This window comes from Rattus rattus, chromosome 5, assembly GCF_011064425.1.
Source record: "Rattus rattus isolate New Zealand chromosome 5, Rrattus_CSIRO_v1, whole genome shotgun sequence".
In the NCBI taxonomy this organism is placed as follows: Eukaryota; Metazoa; Chordata; class Mammalia; order Rodentia; family Muridae; genus Rattus; species Rattus rattus.
In genome coordinates, this window is record NC_046158.1 from 129394112 (window position 1) to 129418948 (window position 24837).

Below are 24837 nucleotides of genomic sequence, written 5' to 3' on the forward strand. Positions count from 1 at the left end.
TTGCCCCTGCTAAATCATGAGCTATTCCATGAGTTTGTACTAGAGGAATTTTTTTTAAAATAGAACCACCACCACCAACAACAATAACACTAATAATAATAATAATAAAAATAAAATAATAATAATAATATAACTGATATGGCTCCGAATGCTTCATTGACAATCCCCACTGCTAAATCCCAGGCTTTTCCCTGTATTTGTACTAAAGGTGAACTTGTATTGTTTAATGAAGATTCCCCCCAAAATAATTCTTTCTTTCAGCATTGGTATTATCTGCTTAGCTGGAGGGGAGCTGACTATTTACATGCAAGACTTGCAGCAGTGCTGGGCCTCAGGAGCAGCTGGCACCACTTGCCCCCTGAGTGCTTTGTTTAATTGAGCAGTATGAGAAGGGATTAAAAGTATTGGGAGTGAGCCCTGCCCATTTCACACCCAGGGCCCTAGCTCAGCTAATCTGCAATTACTTTAATTTTCTCCCTCAGTTTCCTCGGTTATTTTCTACTTCAGCTTCTGCTTGACAAGCTGCTATATAGGCTGAGTTTTGTACCAAATGTGACTACTGTCCACCGATTATCCTAAGGTTTCTGTCATCAATGGAGATCTGAACATTAGATAGACTTTTTCACTTTTCCTGTATCCCTGACACAAATAAACATCCAGACGACCAGTGCATGCCTGTCAGTCATGAAAGAGATGAGACTGCCTTGATCAACCAAGAAAAATCAGAGAAAATGCAGATATTTCTAAACCTAGAATTATTAATACATTTAGAAACAAAGGAAAGGTCATATATGAGTTTTGGTGACCCTGCTTTGTCATTTCTTATTCAAATGCATTTGTTTGAAAACAAATGTGCTGCCGCGCTGATTTCTGGAATGTTTTTCTTCTGATTGTTTCTTCAGAGCAAAACCATCCACTGAGCATTAGACACAAGTGGGTGAAAACCCAACCTGTAACATAGAATCCTAATTTCTACACAGATGGGCCTCTGTGTAGTTCTTCGTCATTCATGATTCATGATGCTTTTTGACAGCCAGCTTGCTGGAAGACTGCATGCTGTGTGTGTGTGTGTGTGTGTGTGTGTGTGTGTGTGTGTGTGTGTGTGTGTGTGTGTGTGTGTGTGGATCCTGCTCTGTACCTGAAAGGTGGAGATGAGGCTTCAACAAAAGCTACCTTATATCTGCAACAACCCAGCTCTGTGGTGTCTTGTGTTTTCTGCTTCCTGTTGAAGCAGTACCTGGTGGGGATAAGCTACTCCTGCCAATGTTTCAGAGACACACCCCTCCCCAACTGAGTATGAGGCCTGTCACCTGTGTCCCACGCCATTGTATCATCCAAAGTTCTTTATGGAGAGTGTCGCAATATTGTTTCATTTTAAAAATAATTTTGTTCTCATCGTATGCCTAGCAAAGAAAAGTATTATTTTATCAGTTACTCAACTGAAGACTGGAATTGTAATTAACTCCTAGGAGTTAGTGACAATAATTAGCACTTTCCCCCAAATAACAGAAGCAGCCAAATGCAATGTGTGTATCCAGTGGAATACTGTTCAGTTATAGAAAGAATATAGGGCAGGCTGTCATATGCTACAGCATGGCCCACCTTGAAAGCAATGTACTAAAGGGAAGAAGCCAATCACCAAAGATTTGCATGATTCTGTTGGTGTAAAATGTCCATTATAAGCAAATCTAGAGACAGAAAGACAGAGTAGTAGTGGGTTGGGAATGGTAGTGGGTAGTGTGTTGGGGATGATGTGATGAGAATGCTATAGAGTTTCATAGTTCTTAATACTCCATGCCTCACTCAGTACTGTACTTAAAAAGTTAGCTAATGTTTAAGGCTCATGGATTCTGTCTCCATAGAGCTGATATTTTTAAAACAAGAATGAGAATTGGGATGAAATTCAGGAGTGTAGGGCAGCTTAGAATCCCCAGTCAGGAGTGCAGCACCACGCAGAATCAGTAGCACTGCAGAAAAGAACCAAATGAAATTGTTAATTGCATTGCTTTATTATTTTGTGATGCTAATGAAATACCTGAGGCAGCTCATGAAAAGAGGTTTTATTTCGCTCCCTTCTGGAGGCCAAACAGCCTGTCACAGATTCCTTCAAGAGCCACTTTTGTCTCTATCACCTCATAGCAGAGTGCAAGAGAGGGAGAGAGGAAGGAAAGAAGTGAGGGTGGGGTGCCCATTTCAAAATGGAAAGTTAGGAAGTTGATGCATCTGGCTCAAGCTTTTATACTCCCTCCCTCCCTCTTTTCCCTGTCTTCCCCCCTCCCTTCCTTCCCAGTGTTTCCCTAGAAGTTCCTTCATATTTCCCTGAGCCTTCTGACTTGAATGAAAGACTGCACTAGGCTCCCTTCTTAAAAGTTTCTCCCATCAGTGCTCAGAGAATCAGATTCCCCGTACACAACCCTGGGTACAAACCACAATCAAATCAGGGAACCAATAGGTTCTGAGGAGCATTCAGTACTTCAGCAGAGTTGGGGGTGGTGGTTAGGGTGTAGGGGGGCTCTCAGTTCCACAGCTTTTCAGTCTGAGGACCAGTGAGGGAGGCTAACCTGGTCTGAGTGGCCCCAGGCTGTTCGGCTCCCACTTGGGTTTTCAGCCCAGTGAGGAGACCATACCCTAGCATCCAGTTTACTTGGGTTCCAGTCCTATCTGTCTATTTTGCTGATAAGAGCATGTTTTCTTTCAGTATTTACATCAACAACTGTTCTCTTTAGGACCTTGTAGAATCTGAAAGACATTGCCAGGGCCCCAGTGAGGCTCCATCCCACAGGCACCCTGGAGCATTTATTATTTTAGCATTCTGTAAGCTATGTTTTCTCTTGTACATTAAGGCCAGAAGAAAACTGTTTCCCAACCCTTTGTTAGAGAAGCCATCTTTCAGGGCAGGCTTAATTATTTCACCTTCTGAGATTGCTTTATGGAACCAGAATACCAATTTATCAATTAGTGATGAGGAACTATTCTCTTGGGGACCAAGGGCACAAAGACTGTGTGACCCCATACACCCTCTCCCTGTAATCAAGCAGTTTATGAATTTGCAGAGAGAATTAACCACCCTGCAGACCTGGTTCTGAGTTTTGTGGGAAAATGCCAAAACGTTCTTCTTTCCCCGCAGGCCAATGTTCTTGCTTCTCTTTAAACCTCTGAAAGGCAGGGGGTTGGGGGACTCTACTTGGATATGTCAGGGTGGACAGACCACTTCTCCAAGCCCTGACTATAGATTAGCAGTTGTTTAGTAGTATCTATAGACATACTGGCCGTACAGAAATTGTGGTTATGCCACTCAGGTTTGTAGGATAACAGTACGGTGCCTGGGGCTTGTTCCCCAAGAAGCAGGCTCTGTATTCAGCTCTAGTTGCTATTGCAAAACTCCACAGTACTTACTAAAAAATAAGATATCATAAAATTCAAAATTTAAAAAGAGGCTAATTTCTGCTTACATTTCTGGCCCAGGACTGAGGAGACATGTCTTTCTGGCAGTCATAGGGTGACACAGAGCACCCTTGGGGAGGTACCATGCATGTGTGAGTCAGTGAGAGTGTATGGATTTGTGCTTGAGTGCACGAGTGTGTTAGAGTGTGTGTTTAGGTATGAGGTAGGTGTATGAAAGTGTGAGTCAGAGTGAGAGTATGAATAAGCAATTGCGTACTTGTATTATATCACTGTCTGAGTGAATATGCGAGTCTGTCAGACTATCTGTATGTATGCAATTTCTTCATGCATGAATTTAAGAGTGTGAGTATGGGAGATTGTAAGGACACAAAGTATTTATGCATGAGAATGGAGAAGAGAGTGTATGATTTTGTATGTTCTGTGATTTTGAGTGCGTGAATGTGTGTGAACGTGTGTGAGCAAGAGCATGTGAGGGAGACTGAGTGTGAGAGATGTGCATTTTTGAGGGTGTTTAGTTCATGTGAGTGTGCATGACCATGTGAGTATGACTGCAGATGTGTTTGAATGGTGTGTGTGTGTGTGTGTGTGTGTGTGTGTGTGTGTGTGTGTGTGTGTGTGTGAAGAACTTAGACGTGTCCATGGAAGCAAGAAAAAAAAGAATCTTTGAATCATCCAGTAAATTGATCTCTGGTCATCTGAGGAGCAGGCCCTGGAAGGCCTGTGGGAGAAGATAGGACACTGACATCACCATATCTTAGTGGTATTCTATGCTACTTCTTCTAGGGCATTTATTGGTTGGTTAGATGAAACTTCATGACACACCACAAAATACTAGTGGCCTGACCTAGCTGTGGCCACCAGCTCCTAAGCATTGGAAGACTGGACAGGGCAAGACACCCATTAGGTCAGCTCATCTGGGATGTATGAACTTATCAAGGACTCACCTTTCCCTAGTATCTAAACAGAAGCCAGAGTCTCAATCCTGCACTCTTTCCTCTGTCATTATACACTGAGCAGAGCAAGATCTGGGTCTGCTGTCTACATCCTGGAGCTCTTGCTCATCTCCCCCTTTTCTACTCTATAAAGTATATGGTCCAGCTTCCCTGGCCTTTTTCCCGTCTATTCCATGCCTCAAGGCTCTAAGCATATGGCATGGATCATGTGGATTCTCTTTGTGACCAAACTAACTCCACCCCACTCCTCAGGGCTTTCCTTAAATGGAAGATCTTTATCCCCAAACTAGGTTACTGTCCATATGCTTCTTCCTACCAGGCACATTTCACCTTGTCCCTAGCCCTTGTCACACCACAGCACTTGGGCAAGCCTGTCTTTCTCTTGCGCTGTGAGCAGCATTACAACCAGGGTGTCCGTGACACCTCACCCAGCATATTCACTCAGTTTGTGCCAGTGAATTTTAGTCAAGTCGATGTATAGTTGTGCCTTTTTGTCCTTGCCAGGTTCTGGTGGCTTGATGCCTGGCCACTTCCTTCTTTCACCTGTTCGTGAGAGATAATCTGGACTGCCTATTAAGACCCTTTTACAGGTGAGTTTGCATTGGTAGTTGAGTCCAACCGTACTCTGAGGAGCTGACTGGGCTCCTTCGAAACATCTTGTCCTCAACTCAACACTGGCTTTCACTTGCGCTAATAGATGGTTCTTATTTGCTGACTGGTGGTTTCAGTTCCGCTCTAGAAAGCTAAAATCAGCATATCTATGGTCTTTAGATATCATCAACCTTAAATAAACTAGAGATCTGGCAGTGCTGTGTTTAATGCGGTTCATTCCCCAAAGGTCCATGCATGGAAGTTCATGCAAAGATACTTTTATGGAGACATTGAGGTGCCACTAACAGGCCAGGCTTCGAGGAAGGTATTTAGTTCACAGGGGCTCTACTGTCACAAACAGATCAGTGCTGTCTCTCGGGAAGGAACCAAAACTGGATCAGTACTCCCAAAAGCATATTATAAAGCTACACTATTTTGTGTGCTTGGCCCTTCCATGCCTTTTTGCTTTCACCAGGAGGCTGACATCATGATATTTGGACCCATTGGACACCAGATTCACGAGCCATGCTTACCTCTTTTTAAAAGCTATCCAACCTCGAGTGTTTTACTGTAGCAATACAAACCATACTAAAATGAATAGAACCATCTCATTTCCTAATCAAGTCCATAGTGGCTTGATGCTCTCTGCTGGCATCTGTCCCAACACCTTGTTGATGTAACTCAAATGGCAGCTTTTCTTGCCAAAGGCAAGTTCTAAGAGATTGCTTGTTCTAGATGATTGTATCGTGATACGCTTCCTGCTAAGAAACACAGATTCTCTGGCTAAGCTTCTTTGCAAATGAATTTTATTTATGAGTCAAAAGAAGTCTCTGGATTTCACAGTATCATCTTCACAGCATAGTATCTTTTCCACATCTATTGGACAGATCTGTGGGTCACTTATTGAACAAGAGATTTTTCTTCATTGAATAAGAGTAATGTTTCATTTTCACCAATGTTGGTTATTATCGACCAAAGACTACTTACTATTCTTCAGGCACTTAGGGAGCAGGAGAAGGCTGTAGGGCTTGTCTGTGGAAGTGAGAAGGTAGCTGAAAGGGTGGGTCTGACCAGGGAGCTGTGTCAAGGAACACTGTGATAGATTCAATGGGACACTGAATTGTGGTGGGTGGCTTTCCTTTGAGAGAAAAAGATATTTGAAGTGAACCACATGGGAATTTGGGGGCAGAAAGTAATGACATGGGAATTATTGGATGCCAAATGAGGACAATATCTCCTGAGGGAGTTTTAAACATTCAATGGCCAGTTTAAAACAGATCCAGGCTCCAGGGAGAGTGAGGAATGGATACTCTGAATCTCAGCCCGTGGGACAGAGTTGGTGGAAGAGAAAGTTTAACTTGAGGTCTTGAAATGCAGTCAGCTTCCAAGATAGTCACTCAGAAAATCTGCTGCCAGCAGAACCTTTACACAGCTCTTAGGACAGAGATGGTTGGCTTGATTGGCCATGACCTCAAATGTCATTGTTCATATATTTTTAAATGTGCGAACATGAATATATCCGAAGACCTTTTATAAACATCTCTATTAATTATGCTTTGATGAATTAAAAGTAACTCCCAACACACACACACACACACACACACACACACACACACACACACGAACAAGAGAGAGAGAGAGAGAGAGAGAGAGAGAGAGAGAGAGAGAGAGAGAGAAACAAAAAAACAGAGAGTTGGAGTTCCTGTTTCATTGTTTCATACAGGGCAGCAACAGGAGCACACAGTAATATATTTCTTGATTTGTAAATAAAACTTCATCTGACCAGTTGGGCAGAGTAGCTGAGTCTCTGTGGGATCATCACTACCAACAACAGAACCTGATTCCTAAATGGTAATTATGGGATGAAGCAAGGGGGACAGCTTTATGAAAAGGGAGACAGAAGGAGAGCTATGTGGAGAGAGAATCTAGGTCTAGAGTAACAACTGCAGAAGCATAAAGAATCAATAACCAAATAAGCTTGGGAACCAAGCAAAGGGGGAATAGAGATGACGCAAGAGCTCTGTCTTCCTTAGCTCCCTCGGTGTGTTCTCTTTCCTTTGCTACCTTTTCTTTTGGTGGGTTTTCTACTGGAGGAACCTGATAGCAGGTTTCCAGTGATTCTTCAAAAGAAGTTTCAGGTAAATAGTTGCCTCATTAAACTTAGGAGAAAATGGAGTTGAGCCAGCTATGTTTTGAGTTTGTCTTTTATGTACTGGATCTGTGACTCTGCACCAGTGTACCAGGCCTGTCTCCTACATAAAGAGCCTGTGGCAGGGGACTGGAGAAGTTAAACTGAGTCTTGCCACCAAATAGGTTTGCCTCCTAATGAGTGAGGACAACTGAGAAGCTGCCCTGTAGAATTTACCAGGCACTGGAGGTGACTCCTCAGCTTGCCTCATCACAACTTCTTTACACATAGGTGCCTTCTAGGAGGCTTTTACGAGTGTGTGTGTGTGTGTGTGTGTGTGTGTGTGTGTGTGTGTGTGTACAATAACAATAGACAAGATGCCTTGGGTTTGAAAAAGAATGGGAGGAATGTATTAGAGAGCTTAGAGGGGAGGTAAGGGAAGGGGAAATTATTGTAATTATGTTATAATCTCAAAACAATAACACAAGATGAAAATAATCAACTGTAAAACCAAGCAACTTATCCCACAGTAATAATACTGCTATGGAATACTGTAAACCTATCACTGCCTGCCTCACTAAGCCTTAAGCCTTCGTGTGCAGACTGAGATATACAGGCATGCAGTTTGTGATTCAAGAGGTATGTATTCTGTTGCAGCTTCTGGTGTTCAGGTGTCCTGTGCACATGTATAGAGGAGACCATGGACCCAGGACCCAATGTTTTCTAAGTATGCTCCATTTCCCTAAGCTATACCTCAGCTCTTTTACATTTCTAACCAACTCCCAGGTTGCACTGAGGCTGCGATATGTCAGCAAGACTTTGAGCAGCAAACTACATGGAATCTAAAAGAAATGAAGCCATATCTGCCTCAACCATAATGTCAAACCCACTGCTAGTGCACAGCCAACTCAGGGAGACGATACTAGGACTTATTCTAGTTGCATAATATGGGAGATATTTTATTTTATCACGCAGTACCTGACAGCTGACTCCATACCTAATTTAAGAAAGGGTAAATATGCCACTGATTCCTTGATTCTAAGTTCATGTCTGAGTAGAAGAATGACAACCTCGGCAGCTATCAAATTGGCCAGAAGAACAAAATAGAAATCACAAGAGAAAATAGAAAAAGTCAAGGACAGGTGATAGGAACTCACCAGCCAATAGAACGGTTACTTCTGGTTATTCAAGAGCATACAGGTCAGTGGAAGAAGCTGAATTTGAGGAAATGCAATCAGTGTCTGCTAGCAAGATATTATAAGGACTAGACAGAGGAAACTCTTTGTGAGAAGCCGGATCTTCAAGACTTCTCTAGGCTTGCTAGTACACCCATCAGAGCAGAGTGATACACTGGAGGGCGAGCCAGTGACTACACTGTAGAAGGAGAAAGATCTGCCCACAAATATTGCAGAAACATATTGTGGTTTCCTGAAAGATGTGGAAGATAGATATAGTCCTCAAACATGTGACTCTTGGTGTGTTGGTGTAGTGTGGTCACCTCGTAAAAACTCTCCAACTAGCTTAATTCAAGAATTTAGTTCTCAAATTTTAAAACATTTCTACAGTTAGATATGTCAAAACAGAGGCAATAATGCATTGTGATCTCTCTTAAACTGTACATGGTTCCACATTAATAGTTCTTATTATCTCTCAGTGCATATGTTGCACTTTGACTTTGCTCTTTGTATCTGATCTCAGAACTTTTCAGTCACAAAGGTCCACTCCACCACTCTTCCTTTAGTCAGGATGCAGTTTTCAATACTGTATTTGCTACCACATAAAGTCAAACATCTGTGATTAGAAAATGCATAAACGCTATAGAAAATGTTAGTGCTTGACTCCCCTGAGATGACACATTTATGGGTGTATCCATGTTCATGTGTATATGTGCGTGTGCATATGTATGTGGTGGTCAGGTGCTGCTATCAGATGCCGTCCTTGATCATTTTCCAACTTAGTTTTTGAGACAGGGTCTCTCATTGAACTTGGAGTTGGCTGATCTAGTTAGTCTGGCTGAGCAGCAATCTCGAGAGATCCTCCTGCCTCTGTCCCACCACACCTGGCATTTGTTTGCTTGTTTGTTTGTTTGCTTTTATGTGGGTTTTTGGGATCAAACACGGGTCCTTATGCGTGCATGGCAACCACTTTTCTAATTGTGCCATCTCCTTAACCTATGTGATATGTTATTATATATAATGGCTATTAAAATGCAATGTGAGATAATGCACTCATTACGTTTTTTAGAGTCCTCAGCTTCGATTCCTTCCTCTCCTTCCTTTCTCTCTCAGTCTTCCTTTCTATATCATGCAAGACTCAATAACATAGTCTAAGGAGGAGTAATTTGGAGTCTGTGTTTATGAATGAATTCAGTGCCTATCCTACTAGATACCTAAGAATTCACGCCTGTGTGCATGAAGTGTGCCTTCAGTGGGACTGTGTCCCATACAGCCTAGTGGCACGGTCTTACTGTATTGATTTTTTATGTCTGCACAGGCTATCATTTTAAACTGTGTCTTCCTTTGGTGTGTTCTCCTGCATGAATGAATGGTTGTGTACTTGGAAGAGTCAATCCCCATTACAGACAAACAATTCTATTTCTCTGTAGACCATTGGGATGCTAATGTGATTGAGTTTCTCGGGAGTTTCAGGATGTCTGCTGGCAGGCAGAGGCTTCTGTAGGGCTGCAGTAGATCGAGTTCCTGCAGCTTCCTCTATTAGGAAGCAAAGACTTCATAGAGATGCAGGTAATAGATTTCTGGCTTAATCTAGATTTTGCTTTAATGGGGCCTTTTTAAAATTCACAGAACAGGATGGACTGTGTATTTGTCTGACTCCATAGCTACTACGCACATCAGATGACTAGTAAACTCGGACGCAGTGTGGGTCTGTGTGATGACTTTGTCATAATTTTCACTCTCTGTTTCCTGCTCCTCCAGGGAAATGGGTCCTATGGGGCTTGTGTGACCTGTGAATACAGCCTGCTAGCCTGACACCAAGCAGGGAGGGAGTCTATCATGGATGGCATCGTTGAGCAGAAGAGTGTTCTGGTACACAGTAAGATCAGTGATGCTGGCAAAAGGAATGGCTTAATTAACACCAGAAACTTCATGGCTGAGAGCAGGGATGGTCTGGTGTCTGTTTACCCAGCACCGCAGTACCAGAGCCACAGGCTAGTGGCCAGTGCGGCACCAGGCAGCCTGGAAGGAGGCAGAAGTGATCCTGTGCAGCAGCTGCTGGACCCAAACACACTGCAGCAGTCCGTGGACTCCCACTATCGTCCCAACATCATTCTATACTCAGATGGTGTACTCCGATCCTGGGGGGATGGTGTAGCCACTGACTGCTGTGAGACCACCTTCATTGAGGACCGGTCACCCACCAAAGACAGCCTGGAGTACCCCGATGGGAAATTCATCGACCTCTCAGGGGATGACATCAAAATCCACACCCTGTCCTATGATGTGGAGGAAGAGGAGGAGTTACAGGAGCTGGAGGTCAGATGATGTGCTTATTGGGAACCTTTTGGGATTGGGGTGGTGGGACCTGGAAGTTACCTGTGAGTACTTAGCAAAGGCCTGGGAATGAAATTATGCAAAAACGCAGAAGGTATTCTCAGTACTACTTTACTTCTGAGCTTTTGGGGAAGATGGAAGGAATGGGAAAAGGTTGGGAGCTGTGGCAGTGGTTCTGGGTAAGGGTGATGTGAGGTAATAGCTCTGTGGGTAGGGCAACAGAGCTCTGTGGGATGGTGGGCTGTGGGGACACTGCCACTGAATAACAAGAGAGAGGGATATGTGAGGCTAGAGACACCTGGTATGGGAACAAGTGGAGAAGTGTTTTACTGTCATGGTGGGTCCCTCTGTTTAACATGGGAAGTTTCTACTAGTAGATCATTGTTATTTCAGAACTCTTAAGAAGAAACAATAGAAATTTAAAAGGGAGAATTAAGCCTAGGACTTCTCACAATACTGGGAAAATATTGGTCCATTGAACTATGTCCCTGAACCCAGCATACCTTACCTCTTTATTAGCTGGTGCAAGTGCGGACATTTGAATTACACACATAAAGACTACTGATGAACAGAGACTCTGTGAGATAGAGCACAGAGGTTACTAGTCATGTGATGTATGAGAGTCATTGAAGGAATATGGCTCTGCAGAAAGAGTAGAGAGCTGAGCATTTTCTACTGTATCTTGAGTACAGTGTCTAGGAAGAAAGCCTGTGAGACCCACTGACAGGTCTCTGAATAGTCACCCACATAAGCAGAGACCTTTATACCATCTTGTGACACTGACAGGGAAAGAAGGGCATGAGGCCAGCTAGAACCTGAGGGAAGCTAAAAGATGGGTGCTTTGGCTTCTGTACTAATGGCTGTTGCAAGTGTCTGCTATTTTCCAAAGTCTCATGGTTTGGCCAACAGTAAGTGACTAATTTCTAGCCTTTGTGTGAGTCTGGGAAGCAAGCACCACAAGTGCCACATTAATTTGAACCAGAACTTCTGACGAAGGAGCAAACCGTTGGCTCTGAAAATAGTTCCCAAAGGCCATGTGGGTCTGCCATTGTGGTTTGAGTAAAAAGATGTCCAAGATCATTACTGAAGTGGAACTCCTATCTTATATCTTAAGAGCAAATGTATGGAGGCTTGATGGGTGATTGTGCAAGATAGGGTAGCACAGAAGCAATTCACTCTGAATAGAATTGAATGGAAATCCTAAGAACTGCGTGGCGTGATGAGTATGGAGGAAACCTGCTGGAGAGAAACATGGGGTCCTGCCATCCAAATCTTAATGATCTAAGGGGAAAATGGGTTCTATGCTATAAAAGGGAAGAGCAGTGAGAAGCCCAGGGTAGCTGTAAGAAACAGTGGCATAACTAGGGAGACCAAGCCCATCTATTCCTTTTATACAGCTTGACTCTAGTGGCCCTACTGTGCCACACCCTGTGGTCCAAGCTGCTTGTGTGGAGTGACAGAGAATCAGGACATGCTAAAGCTTAATCTTCAAAACAGCACAGGGAAAGCGGGACACCACACAGAGAAACTGAGCCTGCAGGCGTTGACTTTCTGCCTTCGGCTGCTGAGAACCAGGGGAGGATTCCAGGCAGGAAGGCTGTGACAATGTGTTGGGCAGTTTGATGTCATTTTGACACAAGGTGAAGCCATTTGATGGGGGGAACTTCAATTAAGAAAATGCCTCCATAATATCAGGCTGTAGGCAGGACTGAAAGGTGTTTTCTCAATGTCTGATAGCGAAAGGCCTAGCCCACAGTGGGCGGTGCCATCCCTGGAAGATGTTCTTGGAGTCTATAAGAAGGCAGGCTGGGCAAGCTATGATGTACAAGCTCATAAACAGCACCCATTCATGGCCCTGCATCAGTTTCTCTCTGCAAGTTTCATCCCAGTATGTTTATGCTCTTACTGCTTTGATACACCATTGTAAGCAAAATAAACTCTTTCCTCTCCAAGTCGCTTTGGTCATAATCTTCCATCACAGACATATTAATCCTAACTAAGACAGACAAGATTATTTTGGGGAAGCTGCTGTAGCTACAGAATGGGAAGAGGATGTGGGGAAGATAGTGGAGACATAGCAAGCTGGAGCACAGAGCCCTATTATTGTAAGGGATGGAAAGAAGAAATCAAGACAGCAGTAGCTGTGGGAAGAAGCACTTCGAAAGTGAAATTTGTCACTGATTGGCTATGATAAGAGTTTCTGGAAAATCAGCTCACAGGTATACTATGTCCTTGCAATTATGGTCTGGGATACTGGCTACACTGAATCTTTAAAAAGTTTCTGGATGCTTCCATTATGCCATTTTATTATGTGTGCTTTATTCCCCCCTCCCTCCTGATACATGCATATATATATATATTGAATTATTGATTATGTCAAGATCATTAAGAGCTGAAGAGGTGATTATGTATCTCTTTAAGCCTCAGTCAACTTCTGAGGCTTCAGAAAAGCCTAAGAATTCTCTTCCACCTTAATACCTCTATTGGTATCTGGCTGAGCTTGCAACTAAACAACCAGTATTTTAAAGCAGTTTGGTGATTCTTGCTACATCAGTATACATATTCTTGGCAATCGATTTCTAACCTGGCTCCCATTAATTCACAATGATCCTAGCAATCTGGGTTTTTGATCTTTTTTTTTTTTTTTTTTTAAGTCTGGAGAGGTCTGACATCTACCCAGACACAGTCTCTTGAGTTAAAAATTAGTAGGGGGTGTTAAGAGGGACCAACCTACCTAGTGTGATAAATCCAGACCTTTGATGGGTAACAGCACAGGTGCCTTAGAAAATGAGCTGTACCAGCCAAAGGCTTTGCTCTGTCCTAGCAGTGGCATTGGCAACCCTCAGAAACAATTGTTTTAAGAAATCAGGTAACAGGAATATTTACTCATAGTAGTAGTGTTACTCTGTGTTTACATTCTAGAGTAGTCTTTCTCTACTTTATAACAATACAGTGCCATTTCTACTTTGATCAGATGAAGGGCCTTCCCAATAACATTGATGGAAAAGCAGGGTTTAAAATGTTTACTTGTCATTTTAGACAGACTTTCTGGTTAATCTCTATGGAGCTCACCCAGACTAAGACAGTGCATGCCCCAGTACTCTGTGTACTCTGAGGACAATAATTCAGGATATAGTATAGCCACTCTCAATTTCTCAAAAGTGTTTAACACCCAAGTGGTGAATATTAAGAAGCTACCCAGAGTGGTTAGTGGGTCCTTCAAGAAGTCTAGGAAAACAAAGACATGTTCTCAAAAGCATTCTTAGGTATAACAACAGCCTGTCATTCCTGCTTTTTGTTACATTTTTCTGAATAAAAAAGAAATTTAAAAAAAGAAAGAAAGATATTGCAGAGGTTTTCTTGGGTGACTGGCTTGAGGTTTAATAGTAATGATACAGAGACATCTGTATAATATAAGGCTGATGGCCTGTTTTCTGGGGCAGTTTCTCAGTTAGCCCACCTAAGCTTAACATGAGTTCTCTGCCACTGCCAGTGGGTCAAATGGCTCTCTCCGTGCTCTACTTCTCTCCATTCCTCTCCAGGTTTCTGTCTCTCTTCTCTCTGCCTTTGTCTTACTCTGCTCCTTCTGCTCTTCTCCAGCTCTTAATTATGCAAAAGTCACACTCTGTACTCATCCAATTGGCATTGGGAGCTATGGTGATTGGTGACTTTCACTATGGCAACTTGTCTTTTCTTTTTACAGACATCCAACAGCCAGTACTTCCGGCACAGCAATTAGAAATTGAGAGTACAGGGACATTCCTTACAATATGTGTTGGGGTGGGTTATCCTAACAGAAAGGAAATTTTAAAATGTATTAACTGTTCTGTGGGTTTACCCCATTCTAGGAAGTAATCAACAGATAGGTGTTGGCTAGCATTTGCTGTGTACCACATCACTTCAAGATTTAGTGACTTAAAACAAGCGTTTCCTGTGAGGCCAACACTTTGAGATGAGCTTGGCTTGGGAGCTGTGCTTCATAATGTTGGTTTCCTGTTGGCTACCGAGATGGAGGTGACCTTTAGAACTCTCTTCAACAGGATGGTTAAAAGGTGGAGCTCGTGGGTGCTGGGTGGCAAGATGCTCGCCAGCTCTTCTTTTGTACTAGGCAATTCTGGATCCAAGAGAGAGCCACAATTTTGAGACAACATATGGAGTTTTTGTCTTTTGTTTGCCTTCGTGTTTGTGTGAATGTCATACATGGGTTTTACAGTGAGTTTCAAGAAGACCTGTGGAAGGTTTCACTGTTCTATGAAGTGTTTGCCATCTTTCCTCCTACTGGTTAACAACTGGAGAAGGCTGTGATGTGATATGAAATGAGGGAGAACTTAGGGATCTCAGTAATTTTTAGGACTGCACACTACACAGTAGCACTGGACAGGCATATTACTGGTTTCTTCAGGAGAGGCCGGATGGTAATAATTGGGTTTGGTGTCCAACCCCTCAGGACCTCCTTCCTGGCAGTAGGAAGCTGCAGATTTTAACTGAGTGCTGGGAAGGGATGAGACCATTGCTTCATCTGATTCCCAGCCCTCAGCTAAAACTTGAAGCTTCCAGGAGTACCTACAGCAGGAAGCCACTTCACGCTTCATGCAAAGAAGCTCAAGCAGCAAGATTACAGGGGCACATAATAAAGCAATTCTATGAAACATACAATTGAAAATTAAAGTCATGGGGTGAAGTGGATAGAATCCATTGCAGGAGGGCTTCACTCCAGCAGGAGGGCCCTCCTGCTGTCAGAAGTGCCAACCTGTGTCCAAAGACACCTCATTGTCGACTTGTTTCAATGCACACCTATTCAAATCCTGAAGCAGATAGAACACTGTCTAAACCTGCTTGTAAGCTTTGAGCCTTTTCTTCATTGTTGTATAAAGGAGTCCCGGGGAAGCCACTCGGTGGGCACTCACAGAGTACTGGCTCCATGCTAGGCACTTTGCAAATTGTGTCATATAATGCTTCCAACACCAAAAACGGAATACTAAGGTCTCTCCCTAGTGAAGGCTCATACATGCTAGAAGCCTTTCCAGCATCATACAAATTGGCTTTGCTCGAACCTTTGGAGCTGAGGCAGATCTGCTAACTCTCGATACTTGACTCCTGATGACCGTAATGGTTGTTTTGCTTTGTTTGTTTGTTTGTTTGTTTGTTTGTTTGTTTGTTTGTTTTAGAGAGGGAGTATACTATGGCAAAAAACAATTGATAACAAAGAGATAAGGCTGGACTTGGCACTGGCCTCTTCTTGGCCTCTGAGAACCCCCAGCCTGGGCTCTCTGAGACTTTTGTTTGTGCTTCCATTAAAAGACTTGTGACTCATGTGACAACAACTACAATGAACTACTGCTATGTGCAGTTATACCTGTGCAGGAAAGTGGAGAGTCCTCAAAGACAATTGAGGAGAGTAAAAGAATGTGAGCAGGACCAGACAGTTTTGACCCAAAAGGAAGGAAAAACAAATTCAGAAAATGATAAATGGTACTTTTGAAAATTGGTTTTCCTGGCTTCAAATATGAGGGATTAATCATATAACAATATGGTCGGGGGAACTTGGGCTAACTTGTGTAGGGTGAGTTGGAAGAATTTTCTTTTCTTTTCTTTCTTTTTTTTTTTATTGTCATTGGTTTCTGTTTACATCATTGCATTGACTCTTCAAAAAGAAGACGGTGAACCTTAAAGAAAGTTAGCTAAGAAATCCACCTCGCCTTTTCTGATCGGGGTGAGAGAAGGGACGATTTCACAATTAAGGGTGGTGTTAGCTGTGGTAAATATGCTGATGTGCTAGTCACTCTCCTTGAACATTGTTCTTCCTCTGTCCAAGTTAGGTACTAAATCAGTCTCTCAAGATCAGGTTGAGTCTCTCTTGAGAAAGATTTTTATTATTTTATTTCATTTCAGATTACATCTTCAATTTGCTCTTTAATGACTCCATACTAGTTTCTCTCCTTTTATTAATAAGATGTTGAATCATTGTCATTATCTTTTTCTATATTCTGAAATGTGGCTTCCTTTTTCTTAAATAAGGGAATTTATTATTACATTCCTTTAGTCTAGGAATGTATTTGCAGTAGCTGCATTGGAATCTTTCTTTTCCTACCAAATGTACATCTATGCCTACCCAGTCATGTTCTCCAGACTTCTTTGTTAGCCCTAAATATGGGTCATGCTTTCTAGATTTTTATTTGAGATGTAAATTATTTAGCCCTTTCTCTTACTTACTGTTATTTGATTTGTTAGTGACTTTCCTTGGTTAAATGTGCACATTCTTTTCTTCTGTGGTATTTAACCAATGATATTACTCCAGTTGTGTTTGGCTTTCTCTCCCTGCTTCTCCCCTTTTCCACTATGACTGACTTTCTGGGATTATAGATCTCTCCTGAGAGACATATCCAGAGCATGTCCAATACAGAGGTCAATGCCAGCAGCAAACCACTTAACTGAGAACAGGACCCCCTTTGGGGGAATTAGAGGAAGGATTGAAAGAGCTGAAGGGGCTTGTAACCCTATAAGAACAACAATGCCAACCAACTAGAGCTTCCAGGGACTAAACCACTACTGAAAGACTATATATGGACTGACCCAGGGCTCCAACTGCAGATGTAGCAGAGGATGGCCTTGTTGGGGCACCAGTGGAAGGGGAAGCCCTTGGTCTTGCCAAGATTGGACCCCCAGTGTAGGGGAATGTCGGGGTGGTTTAAGGGGGATGGATTGGGGGGAACACCTGTATGGGGGAGGGGGAGAGGATGGGGGGCTTATGGACTGGGAAAGGGAATAACATTTGGAATGTAAATAAAAAAAATGTCTAATTAAAAAAAAAAAAGAAAACTTAAAAAAAAAAAAAAAGATCATTATGGTTAGAATCTGACTCTAACAGATGGTGCTTTCAATGTGCCCACAGAGGCTGTGTTTTGGGGTTATACTCCAGCAGTTTTCAGCTTGTCCTAGAGTCCATGATCTACCTTGCTCCCTCTTGCTTTATGCTGTGTTTTGCCCCAAGATCAGCCTGCATGAACAGTAAGCATCTCTATGGTTCTCTCGTTTCCAGGAGCTATATTACATTTTTGACTAGACTCAATTTGACACTTGATCCAAGACTACAGTCTTACACTCCCCACCCCCTCCTTTATAACTGGGCATGGTTCTCCACTTTCTGCTTCCATCAGTTTAATCCTTCCCGGCCAGTAAATCTCCTAGTTTCTTTAACCAACCCTGAAATGCTTCTGGCACCATACTGGGAGAAGACATAGAGCAGCCCACAAGAACAGCAGAACAGCAGGATCTGTTCTTATTCAAATGCATTTGTTTTCCACAAGTAAATACCTTTGGTGTATTGTTGGCCTTTCTTACAAGTGAGAGCCCTGATCTGGCTGTTGCTGACCATGTTTCAATTTTTTTTTTGTATCTCCAGTACATAACTATTTAATTAGTGTGTCAGTAATTGTTATGTCTTAAGTTTTACCATGTTTACAAGCTTCAGATTTCTGATGCCATTGCAAATGTTAGCAATTCTCCCAAATCCAATAGAAAAACAAATAAACAAACAAACAAACTCAGAGACTTACATTTGTCAGATATTAAACACGGTGCAGCCTAAGCCTTACACACCCATTCTGTGGTTATTTGCACAGTTTCTAAAGACTGGATTTGGCTTCATCCTACCTTTCTTCCAAGAATTCTTGTGAAGATTTGCTGGAACATTATATGAAATTCTGGACACGCATATCTCGGCATGGACCAGATGTGTCACATGCGCATGCGGTCAGAGAGTGTTTATTGCTAATAGGCTAGAGATACCTGGGAAGAAGGAACTTGAATTAAAAAATTTCCTTTACCAGATGACCATGTCTGAGGGGGGCATTTCTTTATTGCTGATTTATGTAGAAGGATCCAGCCCACTGTGTGTGGTACCATCCTTAGGCAGGTAGTTCTGGGCTCGATAAGGAAGGTAGCTGAGTGAGCCGAAGGGAATGAGTGAGTAAGGAGCATCCTTTTGTGGTTTCTGCTTCAGTTCCTGCCTCCAGTTTTCTTCTTGATCTCCTGACTTGGCTTCCCTTGATGATGGACTAACTTGCAGGATATAATACATCCTTCATTCTTTGTTCCCTGAGTTTGTTTTGGTTAGTGTTGTTTTTTTTTTTTCCTTTACATTTAGATTAGATTACATTTAGATTCGAGTATTCTGTCTTCTTGTATATCTGTGTACCATGTATGGGCAAAGCCTATAGACCCAGAAACATGCCATTACGTAACCTTGAACTAGAGTTACAGACCTTTGTGAGCCACCATTTGGGTGTTGGGAATTGAATGTGAGTCCTTTGGAAGAACCACCAATGACCTTAGCTGCTGAGCCATCTCTTTAACCTTTTGGTCATTGTTTTATCAGAGCAACGGAAAGCAAATGAGAACAGATGGCTTATGGATGGGCTAAAATTTTTAATCAAATTAATTATCTTTAAATAATATGACAGATCACTGCTTATGGTATTAGAAAATTAAGCTATCCATATTTTTCCCTCGAGATAAAATATCCATGAGAATTATATTTAAACATTCCTGTTTCTTTGGGATCACATTTGGGTCATGTGCAAGGGAACTATCTTATATCATTGTGACCCCAAATGAATTTTCTAGTCCTCTAGCTACATTGCCACCTTGTTCTGTGAGAAGGCACTGTGCAGATAAAGTTGGTTGGCCTGGGAGTGACTTTCACCTTCAAGACAACATTTGCAAGGCATCAACCATAGAAATTATTTTATTATCTATTTGTGTGTGTGTGTATGTGTGTGTGTGTGTGTGTGTGTGTGTGTGTGTGCGTGTGTGTCTTTCTCTTTCTCTTCCCTGTTGTTTGACACAAGGTCTCATAATGGTTTATGTTGTTTTGCTTTGCTCTTGTTTGTTTTTTCTTTCTGACACATATGACATGATAGGTAGCCTAAAAGTTTCTGGAGATTCTTCTATCTTAACTCCCTATTCCTCTGTAGGATCATTATGATCATAAATGCATGTGCTATCACGTTCGGCTCCATGTGTGCTCTAGGGATTCAAATCGAGGTTCTCATATTTGCACGGCAAATATTTTACTCATGAAGCCATGTTCTCCGCCCTTGTTTACCGAGAAATGAAATATATACATACATATAATCAAATATTTGATAATTAGAATAATAGTATGACTGATTAATTTTGAGTATGGAAATTCATTGAAATATATACCTTACACTGTTTCTAAAATAATAATAATGATGATGATAATGATGATGATGACGATGATGACGACGACGATGATGATGATGATGATGATGATGATGATAATAATTTAGGTCTGTTTCTCAAGTAACAATAACCAACATTTAGGTTGCAGGAAATTCATATATTGAGAAATGAATTCATATATTGAGAAGCTGTACTAAGAAGGATTTCTGACAGATAAAGGCTGCCATTCCTTAGGAATTTTGAAATGAGTTTTCTGCATCCCACCCCAAAAGGAGCTATTTCCCTTACCTCTATCACAAGGGACATAAAGCTCTCCAATTGACATAGCCCTGTGGCACCTGTCAGCACATTAAAGCCCATTCTGGTGTCTACGCTCCCTCGGAATCACAAGCACCTTTTATACTTATCAAAGTCCATGCCAGCATCCTAGCCCTTAGCGCTTCTACCCTAAACTTCCTTCAGCTCATGCTTCCTATCTACTGTCTTGTTAGTCTCTCTCTCCCTCTCCCCTCCCCCTCTGCCTCTCACCCCTCGCTCTTTCAGTATGCTCTGTCCTCTATCTCTTGCTACCTCACTATCTCTGCTATTCTCTCCTCCTCTCCACTTCACTAACCCTGGCCATGCCCAGTTGTTTTTTTGTTTTTTTTTTTTTTCTTTTCTCTCTGCTCTGAACTCTTACAGATGCCTCTGGCTATTTTTTCTCTCTTATTCTCAATAGGAACCTTCCCTAACAATGGACTGGCCATGTAGGCAGTTTCTTTACTGAATCTCCTCACATACTGTGTCACCATCTTCCACATTTTTATCTTTTATGTGTCAATAGAGGCACTGAGGTATGTGATAAAGCCATTTGATGGGAAGAAACTTTCCCTACAGTGCATCCTCTTGTCATAGAATTCAAGGTCATTGTTCATATTCCCTTGATTTTCTTCCCCCCTGCTAAGCAAAGACCCCCAGTGCCAACCAAATTTGCTGGATGCAGAAGAGACTGTAATCAGAATGTGTAGTGCTCTGGTCAGCAGCCTTCCTTGTGACTACTGGGTCATTGTCAGTCTCCTGAGGGGCTGAAGATCTGTTATAGCTATGGAGCTAATAAACAGAATCATCAAAGAGAACAGAACCTCCTGTCCCTGCAAGATGATCATTACTGTCACACAATCTGCCCTTTCTAAGCTACATGCTTTTTAGCATGGTAATTGTGACAAATGGAGTTTGAATAACAATGAAAAGGAAAGCCCATAACTGACAGATCTTCTTTCATCCTCGGGTTTGAACAATGCAAAAAGAATTCTAATTCTAAATGAAACTGTAGTTATACTAAATTTTCCCCATCTTGACTAAAGTCTTCTTGTCTCAATACTCAAAAAATCTAGGACAGGTTGTGCTAGTTAGGTTTTCATTGTCAACTTTACATAACCTTGAGTCAATTGAGAAGACAGAACTTCAACTGAAGAATTGCTTAGGCCAGGTTAGCCTGCCTGACCTATGGGCGTGTGTGTGGGGCATTGTGTTGATTGATGTAGGTGGGCCCAACCCACTGTGGGCAATGTCATTCTTAGGGTTCTCTAGAGTAACAGAAATTATAAATGAATTTTTCTCTGCATATATAGAAAGGGGATTTTTTAGAAAGACCTACATACAGCCTGTGGTCCAGTTAATTCAACAGTGATGCCTATGAATAAAAGATGCAAGACTCCAGTAGTTGTTCAGTCCACGAGGCCGAGTGTCTCAGCTGGTCTTCAGTACATATCGGAATCCTGAAGAAGTGGGCTCAAATGAAGGAATGAACTTGATAGCAGAACAAAAGCATGTAAGCAAAGAAGAAAAAGTTTCCTTCTTCCATGTCTTATATAAGCTTCCAGCAGAAGGTATGGCCCAGATTAAAGGTGACTTTTCTCACCTCAGAGATTAGAAAGAGAAAGAAAGTGATAATAAACATGAGACTTCAATAGAAGATCATTCTTTGAATTCAAAGATGTCATTAAAGATGATGGCTCAGTGGGTAAAGCACTGTAAGCATGAGGACAACCAGAATCCACTTAAAAGCCAAGTGGGTGTGGCAGTCTACCCATGATCTCGGCACAAAGATGGGAAGAAGGCGATCCTTGATAGATGGCGAGCCAGACTAGCCAAAATGGCACACTCCGGGATTAGTGGGGGTTGGGGGGGGGAAACTGGCTCAACTATGAGGGAAGAGATACCCAATGCCAACCTCAGACCTCATGTACCCACACATGTTTGAATATGTGTACAAGCATACACACTACGCACATAAACATAGGCCAGAAAATGAAGGCAAACATATCTTCATATTGTGAATTAGACATTACTGATCAGACTGATCATACTATAGACAAAAGCGCCATGAAGTCCATCAATAAATTTAGCAAAGAGCACATGTTTTGCTTAGTGTGTATTCTTTTCTCCTCTCACAGGTCATATCACGGTATCTTCTGACAACATAAAAGAACTGTGCATCTGAAGCAGTTCACGTTGCTTAGATTGGGGCTAGGGACAGATGAAATTTAGGAGGGGACAGTGAATGGTGATACAGACCTAGAGTCGGTACTCTAAATTTTTAAAAGTTAGACTCTTGAAATTGTAAGAAGGGGCACCTCCTCCCTGTGTTTTGTTTGAGAAGTTTGCCTGTTAGAACCATTAGGTCTTGGAGATAGAGATTGTCCTTTATAGAAAAAGGACTGGTCATGCATTGCAGCCTGCATGGCTGCTGTTTTCTTAAAAGGAAGCGTACCATATGGGAACAGAAAGGTGAGAAAGATCCATGCTGAGCGGCTCTTTTCTGGACTTCCTTTAATGAGGGCTATGTTTTAACTCACAAGTGGAGGCCAAAGGAATAATAGGGAGTCTGGATAGTTTAGAAGCTGGAGTTTCCTATAGATCCTGGAAAAAAGGATTTTGCTTTTCCTTTTTCTCCTAGGGAAAAAAAACACATTGTTTCTCTTGAACTAGTCACCAGGGAAATGTGAGACCCAGGGAGGAAATGCATCCACCATCTAATTTAAAACCCACATGTTCAGGACACAGAGTTCATGTTGTGGGTCACTGGTGTTAATTGGAAAACATCTCCAGAGTCTGTAGCGGGATTTCGTAGTGCACCTGAAGTGCACTTGTAAGCAAAGAGCCAGTAGAGAGCAGTGCCTTGTATAGAGCACAAGTACTTAGAAATCCCTCTGTTAGTTAGATAGGTGAGCGCCTGCAAGGCCAATGTGGGGAGTCAGTGCAGCCATGAAACCAATGGACTGCAGGCAGCAAGGGGACAGTCAGTGGAGTTCATTCAGCAGCACTGTGCTATTGCAACCTTAAAGTCTCAGGTGTGACGTTCCCTGCCCAACTTTTACACTGTGGAACATAACACGGAGGATTGTGAAACAATCTCTGTGTCAGAGAGGCTGGTGGTACAAAGTATGAAATGAGGTGGTGGCTACTGTACACTAAAGGGTGAAAGAGAAGAGAAGGGGGGAGGTGAGGTAAAGAGGAAGGGAGGGAGGGAGGGACAGAGAGAAGGAGGGCAATCTACAGGAACCCTAGGCAAGCATCTGCCCTGAAGGTCTTAGAAATTCATGCTGCTTACTAAGAACCTGCTGTGAACAGGGTATGAACATGGTACATGCCCTCCAAGTCCTAGTTTCTGTGTTGAGATATTGGCTGTTAACAGATTATTCAAATCCGCTGCATGGTGTTTCTCTGAGCTTAGAGAATTGTGACTGGTTCCATTTTAGATATTTGATGTTTATGGCAGCTTCTGGAGGCAGGTGCTCTAATTTTGCTTCAGGGGATGACTAGGAAGCCATACATGGGCTCATCAAGTGAACTCAACATGGTTTCTTCCTTGGATAGTATATTGGACCATCTGGGTCAGGTACAATAGTCGGCTTGTAACATCAAGCCCATCTGACATTAGCATGGGCTGGGAGTGGTGTTAGACCCTTAGACTTCCAAGAGTTGGAGATTATAGGACTGACTACTGTCTCTCCATAAGTACAATTTTCTTTGTCACATTTAGGATCTCTCCCTACTGTGAAAAACTGAAGTTTGAGTTATCAGAACTTAAAGCAAAAATAATGGGGACTTCTAGGAGAGTTTTAAGAGAAACACACACACACACACACACACACACACACACACACACACACACACACACACCCCTACCGAACAAACAAGAGGCCTATGCTGTCCCGTTGGGTGCTGAAACTGTATATCAGCATCTCAACAGATAATCGCCATGGGTTGGCTGCATGCAGTCCATGCAATTTGTGTTTCAGCAGCTTAATTCTCCATGTTCTAATGTGAGAAGTGTGACTAGTGGAAGCGTTTAGGCCATGAAGGTGTCACTTTCAGAAGAGTTAAATGGCTCTCATTGCACTGGTTTGGTTCTCAAGAGAGGATTATCATAAAAAAGGAAGACCTTCCCACTGTCTGGATTCCTACTTCATCATGGATGTCCTTCACACCATAGACCTATCCTCCACAGCATTATGAAGAGAGGAGCCCTCACCAGAGATGCTGTTTGAACTCTCATCCTCCAAAACCTTCCTGTCTTTATAAACCAGCAAGTTTTATTATAACAATGAAAATGTAAGAATACTTGTATTTCTATACATACTCAATATATGCTTTCAGAGGTCAAGGCTAAAGATAGTCATAATATTCAGTGTGCTAGTAAAGGCAGAAGAAAAAGTTGAGGAATTTCTTGACATTCTTTTTGAGATAATGACATGCTTTAACATAAGTTGTGTTCATCTGAATAGAAGGCACCTATGTCCCAACTGCTCATACTGCCTTCTCAGCGGCAGCATCAGTCACCAACAGCAACACCAGACAAATTACAGTTCTCTGGGGGTCATCTGAGTCCAGAACTAGCTCTGAAGTCTAGGAGCTTTCGAGGGGCACAAAAGAAGATCTATGTGCCAGCAACCCACTTATGAGATGAATAGCCTCACATTCTGTCTGGGAGATGTACTAACCTTCTGCTACAGCCAACCTATTGACAGCAATGTAAGCATAAAATAAAACCAGATTG

General features: G+C 42.3%; 1 protein-coding gene across 9 annotated transcripts in view; it reads left to right on the forward strand.

The window, feature by feature from the left end:
- Positions 1-24837, forward strand: part of Syndig1 (synapse differentiation inducing 1) — a 167833-nt gene that overhangs the window by 55774 nt on the left and 87222 nt on the right. For 4 of the 9 annotated variants that reach the window (XM_032904372.1, XM_032904374.1, XM_032904375.1 and 1 more), the window contains exons 2-3: positions 4863-4948; positions 10014-10571. In XM_032904372.1, coding sequence (XP_032760263.1) covers positions 10092-10571 — 480 coding nt within the window. In that variant the 5' untranslated portion in view covers positions 4863-4948; positions 10014-10091. Of the gene's footprint in view, positions 1-4862; positions 4949-7454; positions 8090-10013; positions 10572-24837 lie in introns of those variants that run through there. The other 5 variants (XM_032904377.1, XM_032904380.1, XM_032904378.1 and 2 more) reach the window with 2 other exon arrangements.